Source organism: Pseudophryne corroboree, chromosome 1, assembly GCF_028390025.1.
Source record: "Pseudophryne corroboree isolate aPseCor3 chromosome 1, aPseCor3.hap2, whole genome shotgun sequence".
Taxonomy (NCBI): Eukaryota; Metazoa; Chordata; class Amphibia; order Anura; family Myobatrachidae; genus Pseudophryne; species Pseudophryne corroboree.
Genome location: NC_086444.1, coordinates 1,167,386,781 through 1,167,408,609, shown reverse-complemented (window position 1 = coordinate 1,167,408,609; position 21,829 = coordinate 1,167,386,781). Strand labels below are relative to the sequence as shown.

At 45.4% G+C, this 21,829-nt stretch overlaps 1 protein-coding gene across 1 annotated transcript in view; it reads left to right on the top strand.

The window, feature by feature from the left end:
* Positions 1–21,174, top strand: part of CD8B (CD8 subunit beta) — a 58,041-nt gene extending 36,867 nt beyond the window's left edge. The window contains exons 2-5 of the mRNA XM_063952055.1: positions 7,375–7,740; positions 9,517–9,606; positions 18,188–18,280; positions 21,137–21,174. Coding sequence (XP_063808125.1) covers positions 7,375–7,740; positions 9,517–9,606; positions 18,188–18,280; positions 21,137–21,174 — 587 coding nt within the window. The remainder of the gene's footprint in view (positions 1–7,374; positions 7,741–9,516; positions 9,607–18,187; positions 18,281–21,136) is intronic.
* Positions 21,175–21,829: the final 655 nt, after the last annotated feature.

Below are 21,829 nucleotides of genomic sequence, written 5' to 3'. Positions count from 1 at the left end.
GACATGCACAAGCTGAGTAGCCGGCTGTCTCATGTCAACCACTGTCTTTAATACAAAGTTGACACTGTCACGCAATTTCAACAGTACATCCACTCAGGTGTCGACCCCCTAGGGGGTGACAACACTATTACAGACACTCTACTCCAGGGGTGTCAAACTCAAATTCATCGGGGGCCGCATCAGCAGTTTGGTCCCCATCAAAGGGCCGGTTGTATCTGTAGGTCTATCCAAAATTTACCGCTCCACCTGCCTTATATGTGCCCAGCCATGTGCCCCCTTTTATAGTGCCCAGCCATGTGCCCCCTTTTATAGTGCCCAGCCATGTGCCCCCTTTTATAGTGCACAGGTCCCCATTTTACACATTGCGGCAGGCACAGGTCCCCATTTTACACATTGCGGCAGGCACAGGTCCCCATTTTACACATAGCGGCAGGTACAGGTCCCCATTTTACACATTGTGGCAGGCACAGGTCCCCATTTTACACATTGTGGCAGGCACAGGTCCCCATTTTACACATAGCGGCAGGTACAGGTCCCCATTTTACACATTGTGGCAGGCACAGGTCCCCATTTTACACATTGTGGCAGGCACAGGTCCCCATTTTACACATAGCGGCAGGTACAGGTCCCCATTTTACACATTGTGGCAGGCACAGGTCCCCATTTTACACATTGTGGCAGGCACAGGTCCCCATTTTACACATAGCGGCAGGTACAGGTCCCCATTTTACACATTGTGGCAGGCACAGGTCCCCATTTTACACATTGTGGCAGGCACAGGTCCCCATTTTACACATAGCGGCAGGTACAGGTCCCCATTTTACACATTGTGGCAGGCACAGGTCCCCATTTTACACATTGTGGCAGGCACAGGTCCCCATTTTACACATTGTGGCAGGCACAGGTCCCCATTTTACACATAGCGGCAGGTACAGGTCCCCATTTTACACATTGTGGCAGGCACAGGTCCCCATTTTACACATTGTGGCAGGCACAGGTCCCCATTTTACACATAGCGGCAGGTACAGGTCCCCATTTTACACATTGTGGCAGGCACAGGTCCCCATTTTACACATTGTGGCAGGCACAGGTCCCCATTTTACACATAGCGGCAGGTACAGGTCCCCATTTTACACATTGTGGCAGGCACAGGTCCCCATTTTACACATTGTGGCAGGCACAGGTCCCCATTTTACACATAGCGGCAGGTACAGGTCCCCATTTTACACATTGTGGCAGGCACAGGTCCCCATTTTACACATTGTGGCAGGCACAGGTCCCCATTTTACACATTGTGGCAGGCACAGGTCCCCATTTTACACATTGCGGCAGGTGGTGGAAGGAGGGAGAGAGAGAGAAAGAGAGGAAGGGAGAGGGGCTGACTTACATTTGAAGCGGTTCTCGCCGCTCTTCAGCCGCCTCTCCCTCCTCGTCTGCGCGGCTCCCTTCTCTCTCCTCCGACGGGGTTTCGTTGAATGACGCGTTTGCGCCGTGACGTCACGACGCAATCGCGTCATTCCGCGAAACCCCGCCCCCCCCCCCCGAGCTGGGCACTCGGGAGAAGGGGGTTTCATGGCGGCGGCACCGCGGGCCATCAGACGAGGTCTGGCGGGCCGGATTTGGCCCGCGGGCCTTGTCTTTGACACCCCTGCTCTACTCCGTCTCCACATCATTTTTCTCCTCATACATGTCGACACAAACGTACCGACACACAGCACACACACAGGGAATGCTCTGATAGAGGACAGGACCCCACTAGCCCTTTGGGGAGACAGAGGGAGAGTTTGCCAGCACACACCAGAGCGCTATATATATACAGGGATAACCTTATATAAGTGTTTTTCCCTTTATAGCTGCTGTATTGTTTATACTGCGCCTAATTTGTGCCCCCCTCTCTTTTTTAACCCCTTTCTGTAGTGTAGTGACTGCAGGGGAGAGCCAGGGAGCTTCCCTCCAACTGAGCTGTGAGGGAAAATGGCGCCAGTGTGCTGAGGAGATAGGCTCCGCCCCTTTCTCGGCGTCCTTATCATCCGTTTTTCTGTATGTTTTGGCAGGGGTTAAATGCATCCATATAGCCCAGGAGTTATATGTGATGCATTTATTTTAGCCATATAAGGTTTTTATCGATTTATTGCGTCTCAGGGCGCTGCCCCCCCAGCGCCCTGCACCCTCAGTGACCGGAGTGTGAAGTGTGCTGAGAGCAATGGCGCACAGCTGCGGTGCTGTGCGCTACCTTATCTGAAGACAGGATTGTCTTCTGCCGCCGATTTTCCGGACCTCTTCGCTCTTCTGGCTCTGTAAGGGGGCCGGCGGCGCGGCTCCGGGACCCATCCAGGCTGAACCTGTGATCGTCCCTCTGGAGCTAATGTCCAGTAGCCTAAGAAACCCAATCCACTCTGCACGCAGGTGAGTTCGTTTCTTCTCCCCTTAGTCCCTCGATGCAGTGAGCCTGTTGCCAGCAGGTCTCACTGAAAATAATAAACCTAAACTAAAACTTTCACAAAGAGCTCAGGAGAGCCCCTAGTGTGCACCCTTCTCGTCGGGCACAGAAATCTAACTGAGGCTTGGATGAGGGTCATAGGGGGAGGAGCCAGTGCACACCAGATAGTCCTAAAGCTTTCTTTAGATGTGCCCAGTCTCCTGCGGAGCCGCTATTCCCCCCCCCCCCTATGGTCCTTACGGAGTCCCCAGCATCCACTTAGGACGTTAGAGAAAATATGGGGGACAAAAAGAGTAGGGGTCCCCCGTATTTTTTACACCAGCATCGGGCTCCACTAGCTGGACAGATAATGCCACAGCCGGGGGTCACTTTTATACAGTGCCCTGCCGCCGTGGCATTAAATATCCAACTAGTCACCCCTGGCCGGGGTACCCTGGGGGAGTGGGGACCCCTTCAATCAAGGGGTCCCCCCCCAGCCACCCAAGGGCCAGGGGTGAAGCCCGAGGCTGTCCCCCCCATCCAAGGGCTGCAGATGGGAGGCTGATAGCCTTGAGAAAATGTAAAGAATATTGTTTTTTCCTGTAGTACTACAAGTCCCAGCAAGCCTCCCCCACAAGCTGGTACTTGGAGAACCACAAGTACCAGCATGCGGGAGAAAAACTGGCCCGCTGGTACCTGTAGTACTACTGGGGAAAAAATACCCAAATAAAAACAGGAGACACACACCTTGAGAGTAAAACTTTATTGCACACCTGCCGACACACACATACTTACCTATGTTGACCCGCCGACTGCCACGTCTTCTGATCCGACGATCCGGGGTACCTGTGAATCAAATTATACTCACCTCAATCCAGTGTCCAGATATAAATCCTCGTACTTGGCAAAACAAATACACGAACACCCGATCCAGCGGACTGAAAGGGGTCCCATGTTTACACATGAGACCCCTTTCCCCGAATGCCGGGACACCACGTGACTGCTGTCACCGAGGTCCCTTCAGCCAATCAGGAAGCGCAACTTCGTTGCACTCACCTGATTGGCTGTATGCGCGTGTGACCTCAGACAGCACATCGCAAAGCCTCTCCATTACTTTCAATGGTGGGAACTTTGCGGGTAGCGGTGGGGTTACCCGCGGTCAGCCGGTGAGTATAATTTGATTCACAGGTACCCTGGATCGTCGGATCAGGAGACGTGGCAGTCGGCGGGTCAACATAGGTAAGTATGTGTGTGTCGGCAGGTGTGTAATAAAGTTTTACTCTCAAGGTGTGTGTCTCCTGTTTTTATTTGTTTTTTTTCCCCAGTAGTACTACAGGTACCAGCGGGCCCGTTTTTCTCCCGCATGCTGGTACTTGTGGTTCTCCAAGTACCAGCTTGCGGGGGAGGCTTGCTGGGACTTGTAGTACTACAGGAAAAAACAACATTCTTTACATTTTCTCAAGGCTATCAGCCTCCCATCCGCAGCCCTTGGATGGGGGGGACAGCCTCTGGCTTCACCCCTGGCCCTTGGGTGGCTGGGGGGGACCCCTTGATTGAAGGGGTCCCCACTCCCCCAGGGTACCCCGGCCAGGGGTGACTAGTTGGATATTTAATGCCACGGCCGCAGGGCACTGTATAAAAGTGACCCCCGGCTGTGGCATTATCTGTCCAGCTAGTGGAGCCCGATGCTGGTGTAAAAAATACGGGGGACCCCTACTCTTTTTGTCCCCCGTATTTATTGCATCAGCACCAGGCGCAGAGCCCGGTGCTGGTTTTAAAAATACGGGGGATCCCCTGTCCATTTTCCCCCGGATTTTTAGAACCAGGACCAGCTCGAAGAGCCCGAGGCTGGTTATGCTTTGGAGGGGGAACCCCACGCCATTTTTTTCCGAGTTTTTTCCCGTTTTTACCCGATTTTAAAAAAACGGAACAAATCCGTCAAATCGGCCGTTTTTCGGCAGCGGGACTGTCGAATCCGTTTTTTATTGCATATGGTCAATTTCGGCACCCACTTGCCGAAATTACACTGTCGAATTGTGTCGAATTGAAAAACGGCCGATGATTTGCCGCGATTCGCCGCTAATTGCATATACCCCTTACTGTCTCCAGGAGTCCGGAGTTATTTTGGAGCTTGGCTGCGGTACCTACCTGTATCTGTGCTACAGCCCTGCGTTTTACACCTGTGGACTGGATATTTGATACTCACCAGCGCACCTGTACCACTGTTGTTGGATAGATAGATATATATATATACAGGGGTTAAAGTGAGCCGGAACGGGCCGGAACTGCGTTCCGTCAGTTCCACCAGGAGACGGAACGCAGTTCCGCCTCCCCCGGCTCACCTAACCCGATGTCCCGGGCGGCGCTGCAGGGAGATGCCTGGCGCCCGCTGAGATCGCGTTACCAGCGGGCGCCCGTCTCCCTCTCCGCAGCGGCAGCCGGAGGCAGGAGCTCAGTACTGAGCTCCGGCTTCCGGCTCTGTCAGTGCGCGCTATGTGAGAGACGTCATGACGTCTCTCTCATAGTGCAGAGGAGCGGGCGGCGAGAGAGGACTGCGGCGGGAGCGGGGCTAGGTAAGTATAGTTCTTCCCCTCCCTCCTATATGTGTACCACAGGCGTTTCTACTGGGGGCCTTTACTACTGGGGCAAACTACTGGGGGGCTCTAGTACTGGGGGCAAACTACAAGGGGCAAACTACTGGGGGGCTCTAGTACTGGGGGCAAACTACTGGGGCAAACTACAGAGGGGCAAACTACTGGGGGGCTCTAGTACTGGGGACAAACTACTGGGGGGCTTTACTACTGGGGCAAACTACAGAGGGGCAAACTACTGGGGGGCTCTAGTACTGGGGGCAAACTACTGGGGGGCTTTACTGCTGGGGCAAACTACTGGGGGCAAACTACTGGGGGCATTACTACAAGGGGGCAAGCTACAAAGGGGCAAACTACTGGCAGCATTACTACTGGGGGCTAAACTACAAGGGGGCATAATTACAGGAGCTAAACTACTGGGGGTATAACTACAAGGGGGCAAACTACTGGGGACATTACTAACTTTGGCAAACTACATGGGGGCTAAACTACAGGGCCTAAACAACTGGGGGCACAACTGCAGGGGGCATTACCACTGGGGGCTAAACTACATGGGGCAAACTACATGAGGGCAAAACTACTGAGGGCATTACCACTCAGAGGCTAAACTAGAGGTGGGGGGGGAGTAAATTGCTGGGGTCAAAACTGCAGGGGCATTACCAGTATGGGCATGACTACTGGGGCTAAACTACAGGGGCTAAACGACTAGGGGCAATACTACACAGGGGCATTACCATTAAGGGCATTACTGATGGGGTGCACAGCTAATGAGGGCATTGTAAAGGGGGCACTTCATAAGGGGCACTACTGTTGGGGGCATTGCATAAGGGGCACTACTATTGTGGGCATTGTATAAGGGATGCTACTGCTGGGGGCATTACTGTATGGGCCGACAAAGAAGCTGCGTTCCCGGTCCGCCCTCCGTCGCTCCGCCCCTACCATCGCCGCCGCACTGGAAGCCCAGGTTCCAGACTCCCAGCTGCAGCGGATCTGGGACCAGGCCGGCTTTATTATCCCTGCCGCTGCATCGAGCTTCTGTGACCGCGGCACTACTAGTTCAAATCTGTCGCTGATTGGCTGCCGGTCCGCAGCAGTTTTGAAATATTAGCGCCGTGGTCACAGGAGCTCGATGCGGCGGCAGGGATAATAAAGCCAGCCTGGTTCCAGATCCACTGCAGCCGCCCTCAGCCTCTTCTGCCGCCCCGCCCTCGGACCTCTGCGCACCCACAGCCTACTCCTCCGCACTATCTCCGAGGCCCACAGCCTCCTCCACGTCACGCCTACCACAGCCTACTCATCCACAGCACCGCAGACCACCGCCGCTGCTAAACAGGTAATCTAACCTGCTGCCTTTCTCTCTCCCTAGTCCCTACTGTATTCCCCTGCTGTCACTTTCCATGTCCCTGCTGTCACTTTCCATGTCCCTGCTGTCACTCTCCCTGTCACTCTGTCACTCTATAATGTGAATTTCGGCTCATACCGTGTGCTATAATGTGAATTTCAGCTCATACTGTGTGGTGTAATGTGAATTTCGGCTCATACCGTGTGCTATAATGTGAATTTCGGCTCATACTGTGTGGTGTAATGTGAATTTCGGCTCATACCGTGTGCTATAATGTGAATTTTGGCTCATACTGTGTGGTGTAATGTGAATTTCGGCTCATACCGTGTGGTGTAATGTGAATTTGGCTCATACTGTGTGGTGTAATGTGAATTTGGCTCATACTGTGTGGTGTAATATGAATGTGGCTCATACTGTGTGGTATAAATGTGAATTTCGGCTCATACTGTGAGGTATAATGTGAAAGGGGTCCTACTATTGTGGTGCATAATGTGTATAAGGGGTATATGGTGTGGTAAACTACACTGAAGGGCACGCCCCCTTTTGCGTGGCCACGCCCCCTTGTCAGGAGTGCGCGCGCCTTCGGCGCGCACATAATTGCACCCTTCACTTTTCCATACCCCCACTTCAAAATTTCCACTTGGGTACTACTACTGTGGGCATTATTACTATTGTGTGACCACGCCCATTTCTTTTTGAGACCACACACCCTTTTTGCAGCGCGCGCCTACGGCGCGCGCAATACCTTTATTTCATGGGCGCCGTGGGGAGGGGGGTGAGTTCCACCACCTCTCTAGGACCACTTTAAGCACTGTATATATATATATATATATATATATATATATACATACATATATATATATATATATATATATAATTTACAAGTTATTCCACATATACAGTATTAGCCTCACCTGTGTATTATTGGAGTATTGTGTACTATTACAATATAATATAATATAGGGTATAAGTGTTGCATGTGTTGTATGCTTCATATTTCTCTTTTTTATCTTTTCTTACAGAGATTCGTACATTTTCTACAACCTTAACTCAGACGCCAGTTTCTATAACTGAATTAGTAGATAAAGATATAGAGATATCGTGTTCCATAAAGGGGGAAAACATCGACAATCTGCGACTCTATTGGTACAGGAAGAGCAACCAGAAGGGAGACTTGGAGTTCGTCACAAGTGCCCCGAACTCACTGGACAAATTTTCCTATGGTGGCAACATTGACCAGAGCCGCTTCCTTATAAGAAGAGTCAATTTTCAGAATTTATTCACCTTAAAGATCACGAAACTGAACTTCTCGGATAATGGAGACTATTTTTGTATGGCAGAGCAGGCATCAAAGTGGGCATTTGGCGATGGGACGAAATTAAGTGTCGGTAAGTTGCACTATGACGGGAAGGTAGTGTTCCATTTAATTTAGAAAAGAGAAAATAACACATTAATTTAAATCGTATTTTTTGTGTTTGTATGTAACTACATCTGAAGTGGAACATGCAACGTTTGCATTTGTTAATAAATGTCTAGAAACTATTTCCCTCTTGTATACAGTAATACTATCTTCTATTATTATCTTGAATACAACCAGGGTAATGAACATTTTGTATTTGCTACTAAAACTTCTAGGCACATCTCTACGATATTGTGGGGTGAAAGTATATACTCTACTTATATTTGTTCTACATCTAGGGGTAAATTTACTAAAGGTCCATTTTAGAATGATTTAACTTGATGTTATATTGATCTAAATGAATCTAAATTGACACAGTTATTAACAAATTATTTATATACAGTATATATACTGTATGTATGTATATGTGTGTGTGTGTGTGTGTGTGTGTGTGTGTGTGTGTGTGTGTGTGTGTGTGTGTGTGTGTGTGTGTGTGTGTGTGTGTGTGTGTGTGTGTGTGTTCTATATGGATTACCGGCTGTGAAAATCCCGACAGCGGCATCCTGCCTGCCAGAATGGCAGCAGAGCGAGCAATAAGAGTCCACTTGCTGCGCTTACCACAGGATCTATCCCCACTATGGTGGACACCCACGAATGGGGATAGCCCTGTTGCGCCAGGATTGCAGCATTGCCGGCTGTCAGGATTCTGGTGTCAGTATCCTGACTGCTGGGATCCCGACAGCCGGTAAATTGAACGCATCCCATATAGAGATAGATAGATAGATAGATAGATAGATAGATAGATAGATAGATAGATAGATAGATAGATAGATACATAGATAGATACATAGATAGATACATAGATACATAGATAGATACATAGATATGTGTGTGTGTGTGTGTGTGTGTGTGTGTGTGTGTGTAATTATTTTTTATTAGTGCGATTTAGCCCCAGAAACACAACATCGATCATTGATTTAGATGTGTCCTTCCCTTCCCCCGATGTACATGTTAATATTATACAGTTGAGCGTATCTTGGAATGCATCCAACTGAAACTTTTCACGCAAATGTGCTTTTTTTGTGCTTTAATTTTCTCCTGCATACAGTCAGGGCATTAGTGCATCGAATGTTGCATGAGACCCATAATTTTCCGGCTAATTATGCATTGGCCAAAAAAAGTGTCAAAGTGATTTTTACTTAACACAGATTACTAGTGGTGTAACTTGTTGCCTCTCGGTGATCACCTTAGTTAGCCTAAAGGTTGCGCTGATCCTGAAAACAATATTTCATTCACATCAAAATCTAGTGACTTGGGGATAACTGAAATGAGATATAAGCTGGATCCATACAATAAATATAAAGTATTGAGCCCAATCACAGAATGTCTGACTTTTTGTTCAAGTTGTCCGTTACTAGGGGTGGTCAAGTTGTGTCCTCCAACAAAGTCAATTGTCAGCATACTTTAGAGCCCCATTTTTGGGATTCCCCTATAATGTATTCATTTAATAACTGCATTCTGTAATGGTTGCAAATCATTGTTGCCTTGATTGTCAGAAGAGGCCCTCTCTTGAAGATAATTGAAGCCAATTTGGTCTGCCCGGTTCCAAGTTGGCCAAAAAAACTGCCGTGTGTCGCCAGCTGTTGTAAGCAAAGTAACTGATTGATGTGTACAATATAATCCAGCGGGCAATTACTTCCAAAGAAGTACTCATACTGTTGTATAAATTGAAAAAATAAATATATTTGTTTTCTCTTCTTTACAGTTGAAACTCTACCTACCACCGTAAAACCAACATCAAAGAAGCCACAGTGTCGATGCAAGAAGCAGAACACGCCAAAGCTAAAGACATCAGGTAGGCGATATAAACGAATATACATACAGATGTGTCCACTTACATCTTTGCTGTTTTGCTAAATATGGCACAACATGCAAAACACGGCTAAGCTGTTTTTTACGAGAAATAAGTGGATAGATTTTTAAATTATTATTTGCCATGATAGAACATGTATAAAGTAACATATTAAAGAAGCAAATTAAGAAAAATCACAAGGCATGGCTAAATCTCTGAGTCTATGGCATGCAAAACTGTGCCATACATGGCGGGATATAGCAAAGATGTATGTGGACACATCTGTAGGTTAAAAAAGGGGTAGACTAGATGGGCCAAGTGGTTATTATCTACTGACACATTCTATGTCTCTATGTTACTGATGTTCTTCACTGCCTTGAAATGTTTTTACTACAGAAGACAGTAGTAGATGATGAGTTTAGTAGATTATAAAAATAAAATCTTTTTACTAACATATGAAATAACTTTCCATAAAGGTAGAAAGGGGTAAACCCGCCACCTACAGAGTTACATTATCTATTGCTGCCCGTTATTCCTATTTATCCAGCTCTGTAGTTCAGAGATGAGCTGTTACCTCTAGTTTGGGATTTATCTAAACTATTATTGTTCTAATTAAAATCTTGTCTCAACAACGCACATACCTGAGATTTATATTTATTAAGTGACAGCCACACATGTGCTCTGCTGTTGAGATGCAGTATTATTATGTTTAGTAATGCATAGGCTTTGATATGTTTTCAGGGGTGTAGTATGCCGAGTGTCGGAATTCCGGTGCCGGTATACTGTGCGCCAGGAACCCTACAGCCGGCAACCTAAATACCACCCGTTTTCAGGACCAGATTTCTGTCACTGCAGCCTGTAGGCACAACCCCTTTGTTACCTTGATCCCTGCCCCATCCACTACCCACGCGTTTTGCTGAAATTACTTTGTCGCTTTGCCAGCGTTGATTACAATGAATATAATGCCACTGCCATACACAGTTCACCCACCCCCGTTGATTACATATTACTGTCATTTAAACCTGACAAAAACCATTTGGCTCTTGTCATCAGGCAGATAAATAATAATGGCCATTGCTTTGATACCACTATGTTCTTCCACGGATGAATAGTTTATACAGGACAATACTTTCCTGTCAGTTAAAGCAACTGTAAACTGGGACAACCAAAATTATGTTTATTTGTATATCTGTTGGCACGGCTCACTGATATGCAACGGCTATTGCAATGGAGATATAACAGTAGTAGCTGAACTACCGCGGCTGCAGCCATCACAGGGTCCAGAGCAGAAGGAGGCCCTGCATGCTCGAGTGCCTCCCTTCGAGGCCCCAGCAACAAATATTGTGTTTCTGTATCTGAAGAAGTGACTCATGAGACCTGTAATAGATTGGAAAATAAAATTGGCATAAGCTTATGATATGTTACTTTCTCATAATATCTCTATTTTGGAATTAAAAAAATTATGTTTTTTGGCAGATACATACCTTTGTCGGACCATTCACTTTATTACTATTAAGCTGGTGGTAGGTACCTTGGACTTGCTTGACAATGAGACGCTTGGACTTGCTTAGAATGGTGGTCCTTGGCCTTGATGAGCATGGACTTGCTAGATGCGAAGGTACTTGGACTTGCTAGACATGAAGGGCATTAAGCCTATCTTCAGATCGTGGGGAACTCCTGTACTATTGGGGTAAAACTCATAGAGCCCTCAAGAGGGGTTTCACTTATACCAACCCCCCACTGTTCCCTTAGTGCTTTTTGCACACACCGGTACTTAGGAGGCCCCCTGGCCTTGAAAAATCCAGCAGTAGGAGCTCACCCATTAGACTGTAGTTCCTGAATAGCACTAAGTAACAGCTGAGAGTGAGGCACACTGCTGTCTGAGGTATGAGGCATGAGCTGGATTAAACTCCATCAGGGAGGGTGACTCTTCAGTGCAGGTGGTATGCAAGCATCCAGCCAGCGAGCTAGAGTTGGCAGATTGAGATTGCCACACTAAACCTGGATTGTAGCAGAAGGTGGCAGAATACAGGACACTGACAGGCAGGGCTTCCAGCAGAGTATCCACCGGACAAAGATCCAGACAGGTAACAGGGACCGGCAGTTTACACCAGGGCCATAACTAGGTGTGTACCGAGGAGGCACCGCACAGAGCGCTGCAGGGTAGGGGGCGCTGTTGGCGGCACTTATCTATTAACTGTTTTAATTACTTTCACTTGCAGCTTTCCCCCTTTTTGAAGCCCAGCATCTCCTGACCACCCCTGTATCCTACCATGACCCCTTCTGTCGCTATTACCTATACAAAATTCATGAACTCAACTTGAGATTTCTTTGTTATTCAGTCACACTGTCCTTTATTACATTTCAAGATGCTGACATACCCGGGATTCGAACCAATTTCCTGTGGAATTGCAGTCAGACAATCTATTCATTAATAGCATAGAAAGGTAGATAATTCTAAGGGATGGCAGTCATTAGGTCGACATGAGTTAGGTCGACATACATTGGGTCGACCACGTGATCACTAGGTTGACATGGTCATTAGGTCGACATGAGTTTTTCACAATTTTTTTCATAATTTTACCTTTTTGATACTTATCCACGTGGACAACAATTGGGAACAGTAACCTGTGCCGAGTGCAATGGTAGTGGAGCGAGGCACCTTGCCAGAAGCATGGCGAGCAAAGCGAGCCATTCAAGGGGTCACGGTTTACTAATTGGGGTTCCCCGTCACTTTTCGAAGAAAACTACACAAAAAAAGTAAAAAATCTCATGTTGACCTTTTGCCATGTCGACCTAGTGATCATGTCGACCTAATGCATGTCGCCCAAACGTGGTCGGCCCAATGTATGTCGACCTAACTCATGTCGACCTAATGAACCACACCTAATTCTAAGCTAGAGAATTCTAACTATTTGAAGCTTACCTTGTACTTTGTGAAAAAATGATCAGCATTGTGACTGAGCAGATTTATGTAGTGTGTGGCTGCAAGAGATTGGATGTGTGGTTGCACACTACATAGATCTGCTCAATTGCAATGTTGATTATTTTTGTATAAAGTACCAGTAGCTTCATATAGTGTACATAGTTATTTTTTTTTCATTATTTGTTTATTAAGGGATCAGTGTTCATAGTTTTTATGCAGAATCAAATATATCAATGAGTGGGGTGTTTGATTAGAATTCAACAGGTTATAGGTTTGAATCCTGGGTATGGCAGTATATTGAAATCTGTTATTTAATAAAGGGTATTCTAACTGAATAACAATGAGCCCCATGCATGAATGTGGTAGAAAGAGTATTTGTGTCCAAATCCATTTTAACGCAGTGGTCTACAGTTTAATTCCCCCCCAAAAAATGCAAAATCATGACCTGGGTCTCAAAAATCCAAAGGCTAAATATAGTATTAATGGCACTATACTGGAAACTACTGAGGAGGAAAGGGATCTAGGAGTCACTATTTCAGGTGACTTAAAGGCAGATAAGCAATGTAACAAAGCAATGAGGAAGGTTCGTCAGATGTTGGTTGCATTGGGAGAGGAATCAGCAGCAGAAAGAAAGAAGTAATGATGCCACTGTAGAGGTCATTGGTACGGCCTCATCTAGAATACTGTGTTCAATTCTGGAGGCCATATCTTCAGAAGGATATTAATACATTAGAGAGTGTACAAAGAAGGGCAACTAAAATGGTGCATGGCCTACATCACAAAACTTACCCAGAAAGGCTAAAAGATCTTAACATGTATAGTTTGGGGCAGAGTAGGGAAAGGGGGAACATGATAGAAACTTTCATATATATCAAGGGTTTTAACAAAGTCCTGGAGGGAAACATTCTCCAAATGAAGAGAAGCAATAGGACACGAGGACATGCACTGAGACTGGAGGTGGGAGGTTCAGGAGAAATCTGAGGAATAATCACTTCACAGAAAGAGTAGTGGACAAGTGGAATAGCCTCCTATCAGAGATGGTAGAGGCTAAGACAGTAGAGCAATTTAAACATGCATGGGATAGACTTAAGGATATCCTTACAAAGAAATAAGGATCAAATAAGGTGAGATATAAATATGGCAAAAAAAAATAAGGGGCAGACTAGATGGGCCAAGTGGTTCTTATCTGCCATCAAATTCTATGTGTGTGTGTGTGTGTGTGTGTGTGTGTGTGTGTGTGTGTGTGTGTGTGTGTGTGTGTTGATAATGTCGATATTACCTTAAAACACAAAGCTATACCTTAAATCACACCTTTACCATGGAGCCACTGCGGCCGCTAGACTCAATACTCACGCTACGTACTTCGTACGCTACTTGCGTACAGAGTCCCGCACCGTGTACGTACTTTGCGTACAAACGCCGCGCTGGGGGTACAAAGTACACACAGCGCGTACACACTCAATTGATATACTTTAAACCTTATTCGTAATACAATGCAATGATATGATTACACTTTAAACCTTATGCAGCAAAGCACTGCAATGATGTTACACCTTAAACCTTATGTAGCACTGACGGTACAAAGTACCCGCAGCGCGTACACACCTTATCAATACACTTTTAAACCTTATACAGTTAGGTAATGTAATACGCTTTAAACCTTAGCAGGGAAATGAGGACACAACACCGATTTGTAGTTAACCGCTGGGTTCTAACGCCACAGTGGATTATTTGAAAGGGGATAACAATACAAATTATACACTACAAGGCTAACAAGATAAATCTACAACAGAATAATGGCTTCAATCAATGTACATACGTGAGAATATTCGCTTGCGCAACCTGGACCAGTCCTCCGCTCATCAGGTAGATAGCGTTCAGAGTCTGTGATAGTGACCTGGCCTGCAGCTCGCTCTTTATTCAGTAGATCAAAACATAATACAATAGACACTGTGTGCTCTTCTTCCATTGGTTCGGGAGTGGGACATATCCTGTGCACCGGGGACCATTGGTCAGTTCAAGAAGTGGGCGATGGCTAGGACTTGAGATGTGGTTTCTGTTGTTTACATCTGAGTTCCCCCCCCCATGACCAGTTAAACCCATCACATTAATCATACATAAATCTGGTATTATTAATAATTTAATGAGGTAATATATAATAATGTTCTTATTCCCTCCAGATTAATGTTTACGTGACTCTGAACAATATGATCTCACACATGATATGATTATCTATTTCAATCCTCAAGATATACATATATCCACATATATCCATATACTCATATATATATATATATATATATATACACATACTCCTGCTATTACAATTTGTTAGGAATTATATATATATATATATATATATATATATATAAACACCCACATCTCCATGAGTTTTAGACTGTGAATGTTAATATCTTAGATTTCTAACTGTCTGGTCTTGTGTTTTGGTTAGTTATTGTTAATTGATTTTCTTAAAAAGCTTCGGTTCTGTTAGGTTCCTGGTGCTCAGAACAAGGGAGATGTTATGAAGCGAGTCCAGAGCACCAGGACGTAATGCTGGGAAAGGGGAATGGAAAGGGAATAGCCCCTGGCGCCCTAACTCCGTTGTCTCGCCCGTGTGGTCAGAAATCCCCTGCGAGACTATGGTTGCTTGAGCCCATGGCAGCCGCGTTTGAAGGGCGGATTATGTCTGCCCAACTCCGATGCCCCCTCAGGTCTTAATGGGAGACAAAGGGAAATCCGAGACAGGGTGATAACAAGGGGCCCTCTGACTAAACAACCAGGCCAGGGGCTACAAGCTAACTGACTAAACCTGAGGTATGTGCGGTAACCCGCCAGGGAAAAGGACAACCAAAATCCACTAGTCCGTACTCCTACCCAGCACCGCTGGATACCAGAGTGGATCTGTGGGAGCGGAATCCTCCGCAAAAGCTCCGGAACACAAATAATAAAAGATAAATAATTAAGCGGCCCAGCCGCAACACACGGCTACGCCGTGACTCACGAACACCACTGGATGTTCAAAGGTGCTCAGTCAGGACTCCAGGAACAGATGACGACTTCCGAGTACAGGACAACTGAGAACAGGAACGACCGGATACAGCAGGACTGGAAACACTTTCAGCAAACAGATTCAGCATTCAGGAAGCTCAGGAACTAGCAGGAACCAAGCTCAGAACTCAAGCAGACTGAAAACCCAGAAATATCACCAGCATCTGCGAACTGCAATCAGCCAGCATATAACAGAGAGGCCTAATTAATAATCCAGTGCAGCTGGCCTATTGCAGGACTCCAAGCTGACAAGATGCAATTAGCAGCCAGATGAGGCTGAACACATGGGAACAAGCTGCAATTGCACAGACTCACCAGCGGCAGCAGACAAGAGTAATCTAAAACAGAGCAATGGGAAATCCTGGCATGCAAGACAACTAAATAAACATAAAATAGAAATGAACCACTACCTGTGGTTCATAACAGTATCCCCTCCTTAAGGGTGAGCTCCGAGCACCCCATGACACCCACGGGGAACATAAACAGAAGTATAACATAAAATACATAACAAAAATGCAAAACAGGAATGAGCCACAGCCGTGGCTCATAACAGGTTCCTGGGTATTGTCTCTCCGTTTGTTTTTGCCTTCAGGTGAGACAATGACAATCCAGTACTCATTGTTTAAAACAGAAACTCTGCTCTCCTAGTAAACAAAGGTGTTTGCCTTCTTCATAGAATTTCAAAGCTTAGTGTAAATAAGGCCATTGTATTTTAGTCTCTGGGAGTTTTAATTTATGTGTGACTGACCTTCCTGCTATTTAGAAGAAAGATCAGACAGTGTGGGATTTTTACAATATATATATTAGATCTATGATATATCTTTGTGGCTTTTCTATGAGAGAACAAATTCCACTGTAATTACTCGTACCACGCTCTAATGCGCCGGACCGCGGGTGCGACCATACGCAATTTGCGGATATGTGCACGCATGGCGGAACAAGTGCACGCGCAGCGGGCATGTGTGTGTGGTTTGTACGTGATGTGTGTACTGCAATATTTTTCGACTTTGACAGTGTGTTACTGTATATATACATATATATATATATATATATATATATATATATAAAATGTGTGAAGGGGCATCTTAGATGGGCTTTCTCTGAGATCAATCTTGTCATGCCCCTTCCCCACAAGTCATGTGCCTTATGTCCCTATTGAAAAAATAGGGAGGGGGGGGGACACCAATTCTCTCTCTGGCACGTGGCACCAAAAAGTCTAGTTACTGCTCTGGTTTACACAGCAGGGTAAACTATAACCAGCACTGAGGGAGTGGCATGGAGAGGATATATACAGTAGGGTAGCTGCTCCAATCAGCTCCCAGGAATCCAAGAGAAACAATGATTATTGAATGACGTGCAGTACACCTTCTCAGCTTAATCTTACACCTACCTGCTTCATCTTACACATTTCACCTACCTGCTTCACCTTACACCTTTCACCTACCTGCTTCACCTTACACCTCTTCAGCTTAATCTTATACCTACCTGCTTCACATTACACCTAGCTGCTTCACCTTAAGCTACAGTTGTCAAACTCTGCCTTTACAGTCCGGGTTTTAAGGATATCCATGCTCGAGTCCAGAGGGTTAAATCAAACTGACTGAGATACTATACTAATGTCACCTGTGCTTAAGCATGGGTAACTAGAAAACTGTCCTGTAATGGTGGTGTTTGGGAAACTGCACTACAATAAGAAAAGGACAGGCTATACATAACACAAATGTTGTGTTTTGTCATTAATAATCAATAAATACATGAAATACATCTGTACAACCAAACTTTATTTAACCAGTACATATTCCCTGATTATTTACATGTTGTGTAACAATCAGTAATCCGCACACGTCTTTGTACTGAGTAAATCTAATTCATAATAAAGATTATTTGACTTTTTCTGCCTTATTCTTAAATAAGAAACATATAGTAATCTCGTTTCTAGACCGTTTACTTGTGTGAAATGTATTTCAGCATATTAACAATATGTGAAAGATAACGTGTGCTCTCCCTGTCCCTATATGCTAGAATAGACTACAGCATTACAGATAGATACAGCTATTATTTTTACTTTGTTGTAACAATGTTGTAACGCTTTACCCCAGTGGTTCCCAAACTTTTTTGAATCACGGCGCCCTAGAGTATCAGAATTTTTATCATGGCACCCCTAGGCCAAAAGTTTCTTATTGGGAAATTTATAAAAAATATGAAATTAAGTAAATTATGTTTATATGTCATACTTAGGTTCAGTTATGTGGCGAGGGACAAAATTTGCTTCTGTTTGTACACATATTTTATGATTGGCAGCCACAAGTAGTAGTTTTGCCTATTACATGGATAATAAATATTTTGAATTGGTCCTAGACCACCAACCCAAGGCACCCCTGCAAGTGTCCCGCGGCACCCCAGGGAGCCACGGCACACAGTTTGGGAACCACTGCTTTACCCCCTAGTGCTCCAGAGAAGCCTAGAAACTAAAAGTTTGAATGTTTATGTACCTTTCAATTATAAGGCAGAGTAGACCTCAGCGACTAACTTTACTCGTCATATTGTTAATTATATAAATAAAACGTAACACACTGGCACATTCTGACCTCTGTTATATTCCTTTAGGTCTGGTCTGCAGCTATGCTATCTGGGTCCCTCTGGCAGGGGGGGCTGTAATCCTCCTGATTGGCCTGTATTTTTTGCTATCTCATACACATCGTAAGTTTATATTTTCCTATTTTCTCTTTTATTTGAATTAAAATTGTACATTTGGATACCAGCTGATTTTTCCTTGCTGTGGACATTATTCAAAGTTGGCCACAAAGTCTAGTGATAACGTAAAATGTGCCCCAGGGAAAAAAAAATCACATGATGCCACGTACTGTATGCAGACTTGCACAATCTGCATAGGTTGCAAATCTGCAGATCCTTCCCCATGCGAGAAACAGGAGGAGATGCGCCAGGAATGCGGCAGGAGGCGCGGCTTCCCTGTGATTACAAAGGATGGGCAAACACAGCACACAATGCGTACACAGTACAGTAAGTGGCCGGAAAGTGTAGATAATACTACTTATCTGGTATAAGTAGACTCCTCCTGCACGTATGTGTGATCCACTGCTGTGTTCAAGGATGCAGCATCGGATCACTTGTGACAAAATCAGCCAGCTGAGTGACCCATGAAGTCATGCAGAGCGGCCACCGCAGCTCCTTCCAAGAGACTTGGCACTCCTACAAAATGGAGGTAACATGCCTCAGTTTTGTGAAATGTCTGCCGTTACCCACCACTACTCGCCCCCAAACAGCTGCAGACTGTCACTCTCTTGATGCCTGAGTAGCAGCACTCCACACGCACAGTACAGGTCCGACGCAAAGTACTGGCCATCGACCAATGCACTGTTTGCGTTGGGACCTGAATCAGGCTCATTGTGTAGGAATCATGCTTTATTTTTTTTAAATAATTACGCCCGGATTTATCAAACCTTGGACAGTGATAAATTGCACAGTGATAAAGTATCAACTGATCAGCTCCTCACTGTCATTTTTCAAACACAGCCTGTAACATGGCAGTTAGGAGCTGATTGCTTGGTAATTTATCGTCGTGCAATATAATTCTGATATTGTATAGCAACCACAGCAGGTATACTACATTTTGCATTATTTACTGTGTACACCCATTTGGAGAATGAGGCACAACACATGGGCTTAATCATCATCATCCCTCCATATGATTTTTAGTTAGCCATCAGGGATGCAATTTGTGCGACATACCCTTACTGCACTTTGGCCACGTACTCGGCCTGTTCAGCTCCTGGCCCCTTGGCGTGGGGAGTCATGCTCATGCGCAGTAAATGAAATGAGCAAGTTGCAGGGGAAAAAGAGCTGCAACTTACATTTATGTCCAACTCTGAATGAGGTCCTATAGTACACTCTCTATATATTGCATTGTCTGTACCTCCCTGAGATGACTAAATATTGTGATAATACAAATCTTTTGTGTGAAATCTGATGTTCAAACAATCTTCATAGTTCACCTGAATAAAGCGGCTCTCCCGGAATGCCCATAGAATGCCAGAGGAATACCCTGAGTATGAAGTCCGCAGGCTTAATGAAGCAATTCGCTGTGAATTATGCAATGAGAGCAGATTCTGGGAATTGTATTTAGCACACAGAATAATGGCCCTCATTCCTAGTTGATCGCTTGCTAGCTACTTTTTGCAGCCGTGCAAACGTATAGTCTCCGCCCACGGGGGAGTGTTTTTTCGCTTTGCAAGTGTGCGATCACATGTGCAGCCGAGCGGGACGAAAAAGTTTTTTGCAGTTTCAGAGTAGGTCTGAATTTACTCAGCCGCTGCGATCACTTCAGCCTGTCCGGTCCCGGAATTGACGTCAGACGTCCGCCCTGCAAACACCTGCGTTTTCCCTACCACTCCCAGAAAACGGTCAGTTGACACCCATTAACGCCCTCTTTCTGTCAATCTCCTTGCGATCACCCATGCGAATGGATTCGTCGCTAGGAGCATTACCCAGCTGTTTGTACCCATATGACGCGCGTGCGCATTGCGGTGCATACGCATGCACAGTAGTAATCTGATCGCTGTGCTGCGAAAATCGGCAGCGAGCGATCAACTCGGAATGACCCCCAAAATGTGCTGTATCTTGTGTGTGCATACATGGATCGGAGAGGTAGCACTGTGACTGTGAGGGAGACATAGAAGTTTCTAGAATGGGTCCAGGGGGGCCACACCGCACACCCTGTGCCCATATTTAATAACTTACCTTTCCATATCAGCGCTGCTAATGCCTGAGAACTCACTTGGAAAATGGTTTGGCGGACATTTTTCTGGTGATTCTCGCATGCACAGTACAGAATTGTCTCCGGTAATATGGCAGGCACCATGTTTTCAAGGAACCGCATATGCACACTTGAGATAAGTCTTCGGAAATATAGCGTGCGCCATGCTTGCGGAGACTTGTGCATGTCAGAGACTTTGGCGCCGCAGAGAGGAGGGGGGTCCACAGAGAGGAGTCTGCAGATGGGTCCCTTCCTCTCTTAAGCTTCCCCCTGGGGAGAGATTTATCAAATTGTTTCAAGAGGACTACTGGAGAAGCTGCCCATGGCAACCAATCAGATTCTGTCATTTTATAGAATGTAATAGATAAATGATAGCTTGACACTGATTGGCTGTTATGGAATTTGATCTCATTTGTGTAAACTTGTCCCACAAATTGAAATCAAGTTTTGGTGGTAGGTGGGGTTTATTGATATGAAGGTGTGGCTTGTGAATGATAATGGGTGTAGTTATGCAGATCAGGAGCATGGATCAGAAGGCAGGAGGCGTGGTCAGTTTATGCCCTGACAAAACTTGAAATTAGCAGCTCTCTGTGGAAGTCAGAGACAATTGGATATGACATATTCATAGGTCAGAAAGAATTATCTACCAATATAGAGTATATTGCAATACACAAGAAGATATTGACGCAAATATAATGTACTGTATTTCCTTCACCATTAAAAACATTTTTTTGAAAACTTTCTTTACATACAAATGAAATATGTTTTATTCTCTGTCCTAGGTGTATACAGGAGAACCCACAAATACTTCAGAAAGTAGTGAGTATGTTTGTGTTTGTTTGCGGTGGCAACACACTCTGTGATAGTAGTGATAACCGTTAGTGTAACCACATCAAACCACACAACAGCAGCAACAACAAACATCTTATCTACAGTGTGCTACATTATACACCAGCATCTTGATTAAATCAGCTTTTTGGGTTTCTTCCTCAAGCATCTCTAAGACAAGTCTAGCGGGAAAGGGCTTCCCCAAACTTAGCAAATTCTCCAGAGATCTTTTTAAATTCTCCTATGATTGCATATGCATAAAAGTGGAAAAACTCATATTAATCACTTAATAGGAAGCTGGGTCACCTCAAGTGGCCTGTTTTCACTGTATGCTGTCCACGTGTCTGGAATTGTACAGGTAGTGGCAGTAACAGACTTCCAAAGCAGGGACGGATTAAGAGAGGAGGGGGACTGTGTGCAGGCTCTGTGAGCCCCCCCCCCCCCTTTGTCAGTGGCCACAGCACTGTAGAATCTGGCATTGTGCCAGAGTCAACTTCACATGCGCAGGTCTATGGGAAAATGGCCCCCGACCCTTATTTCTGAGGACATATATACCGCACATGCGAGAATCACTGAGAAAATGGCCACCCTGCAGCCATTACTGTATCACACATAAGGGTCACTCAGCTTACATCTGGTAGATATTG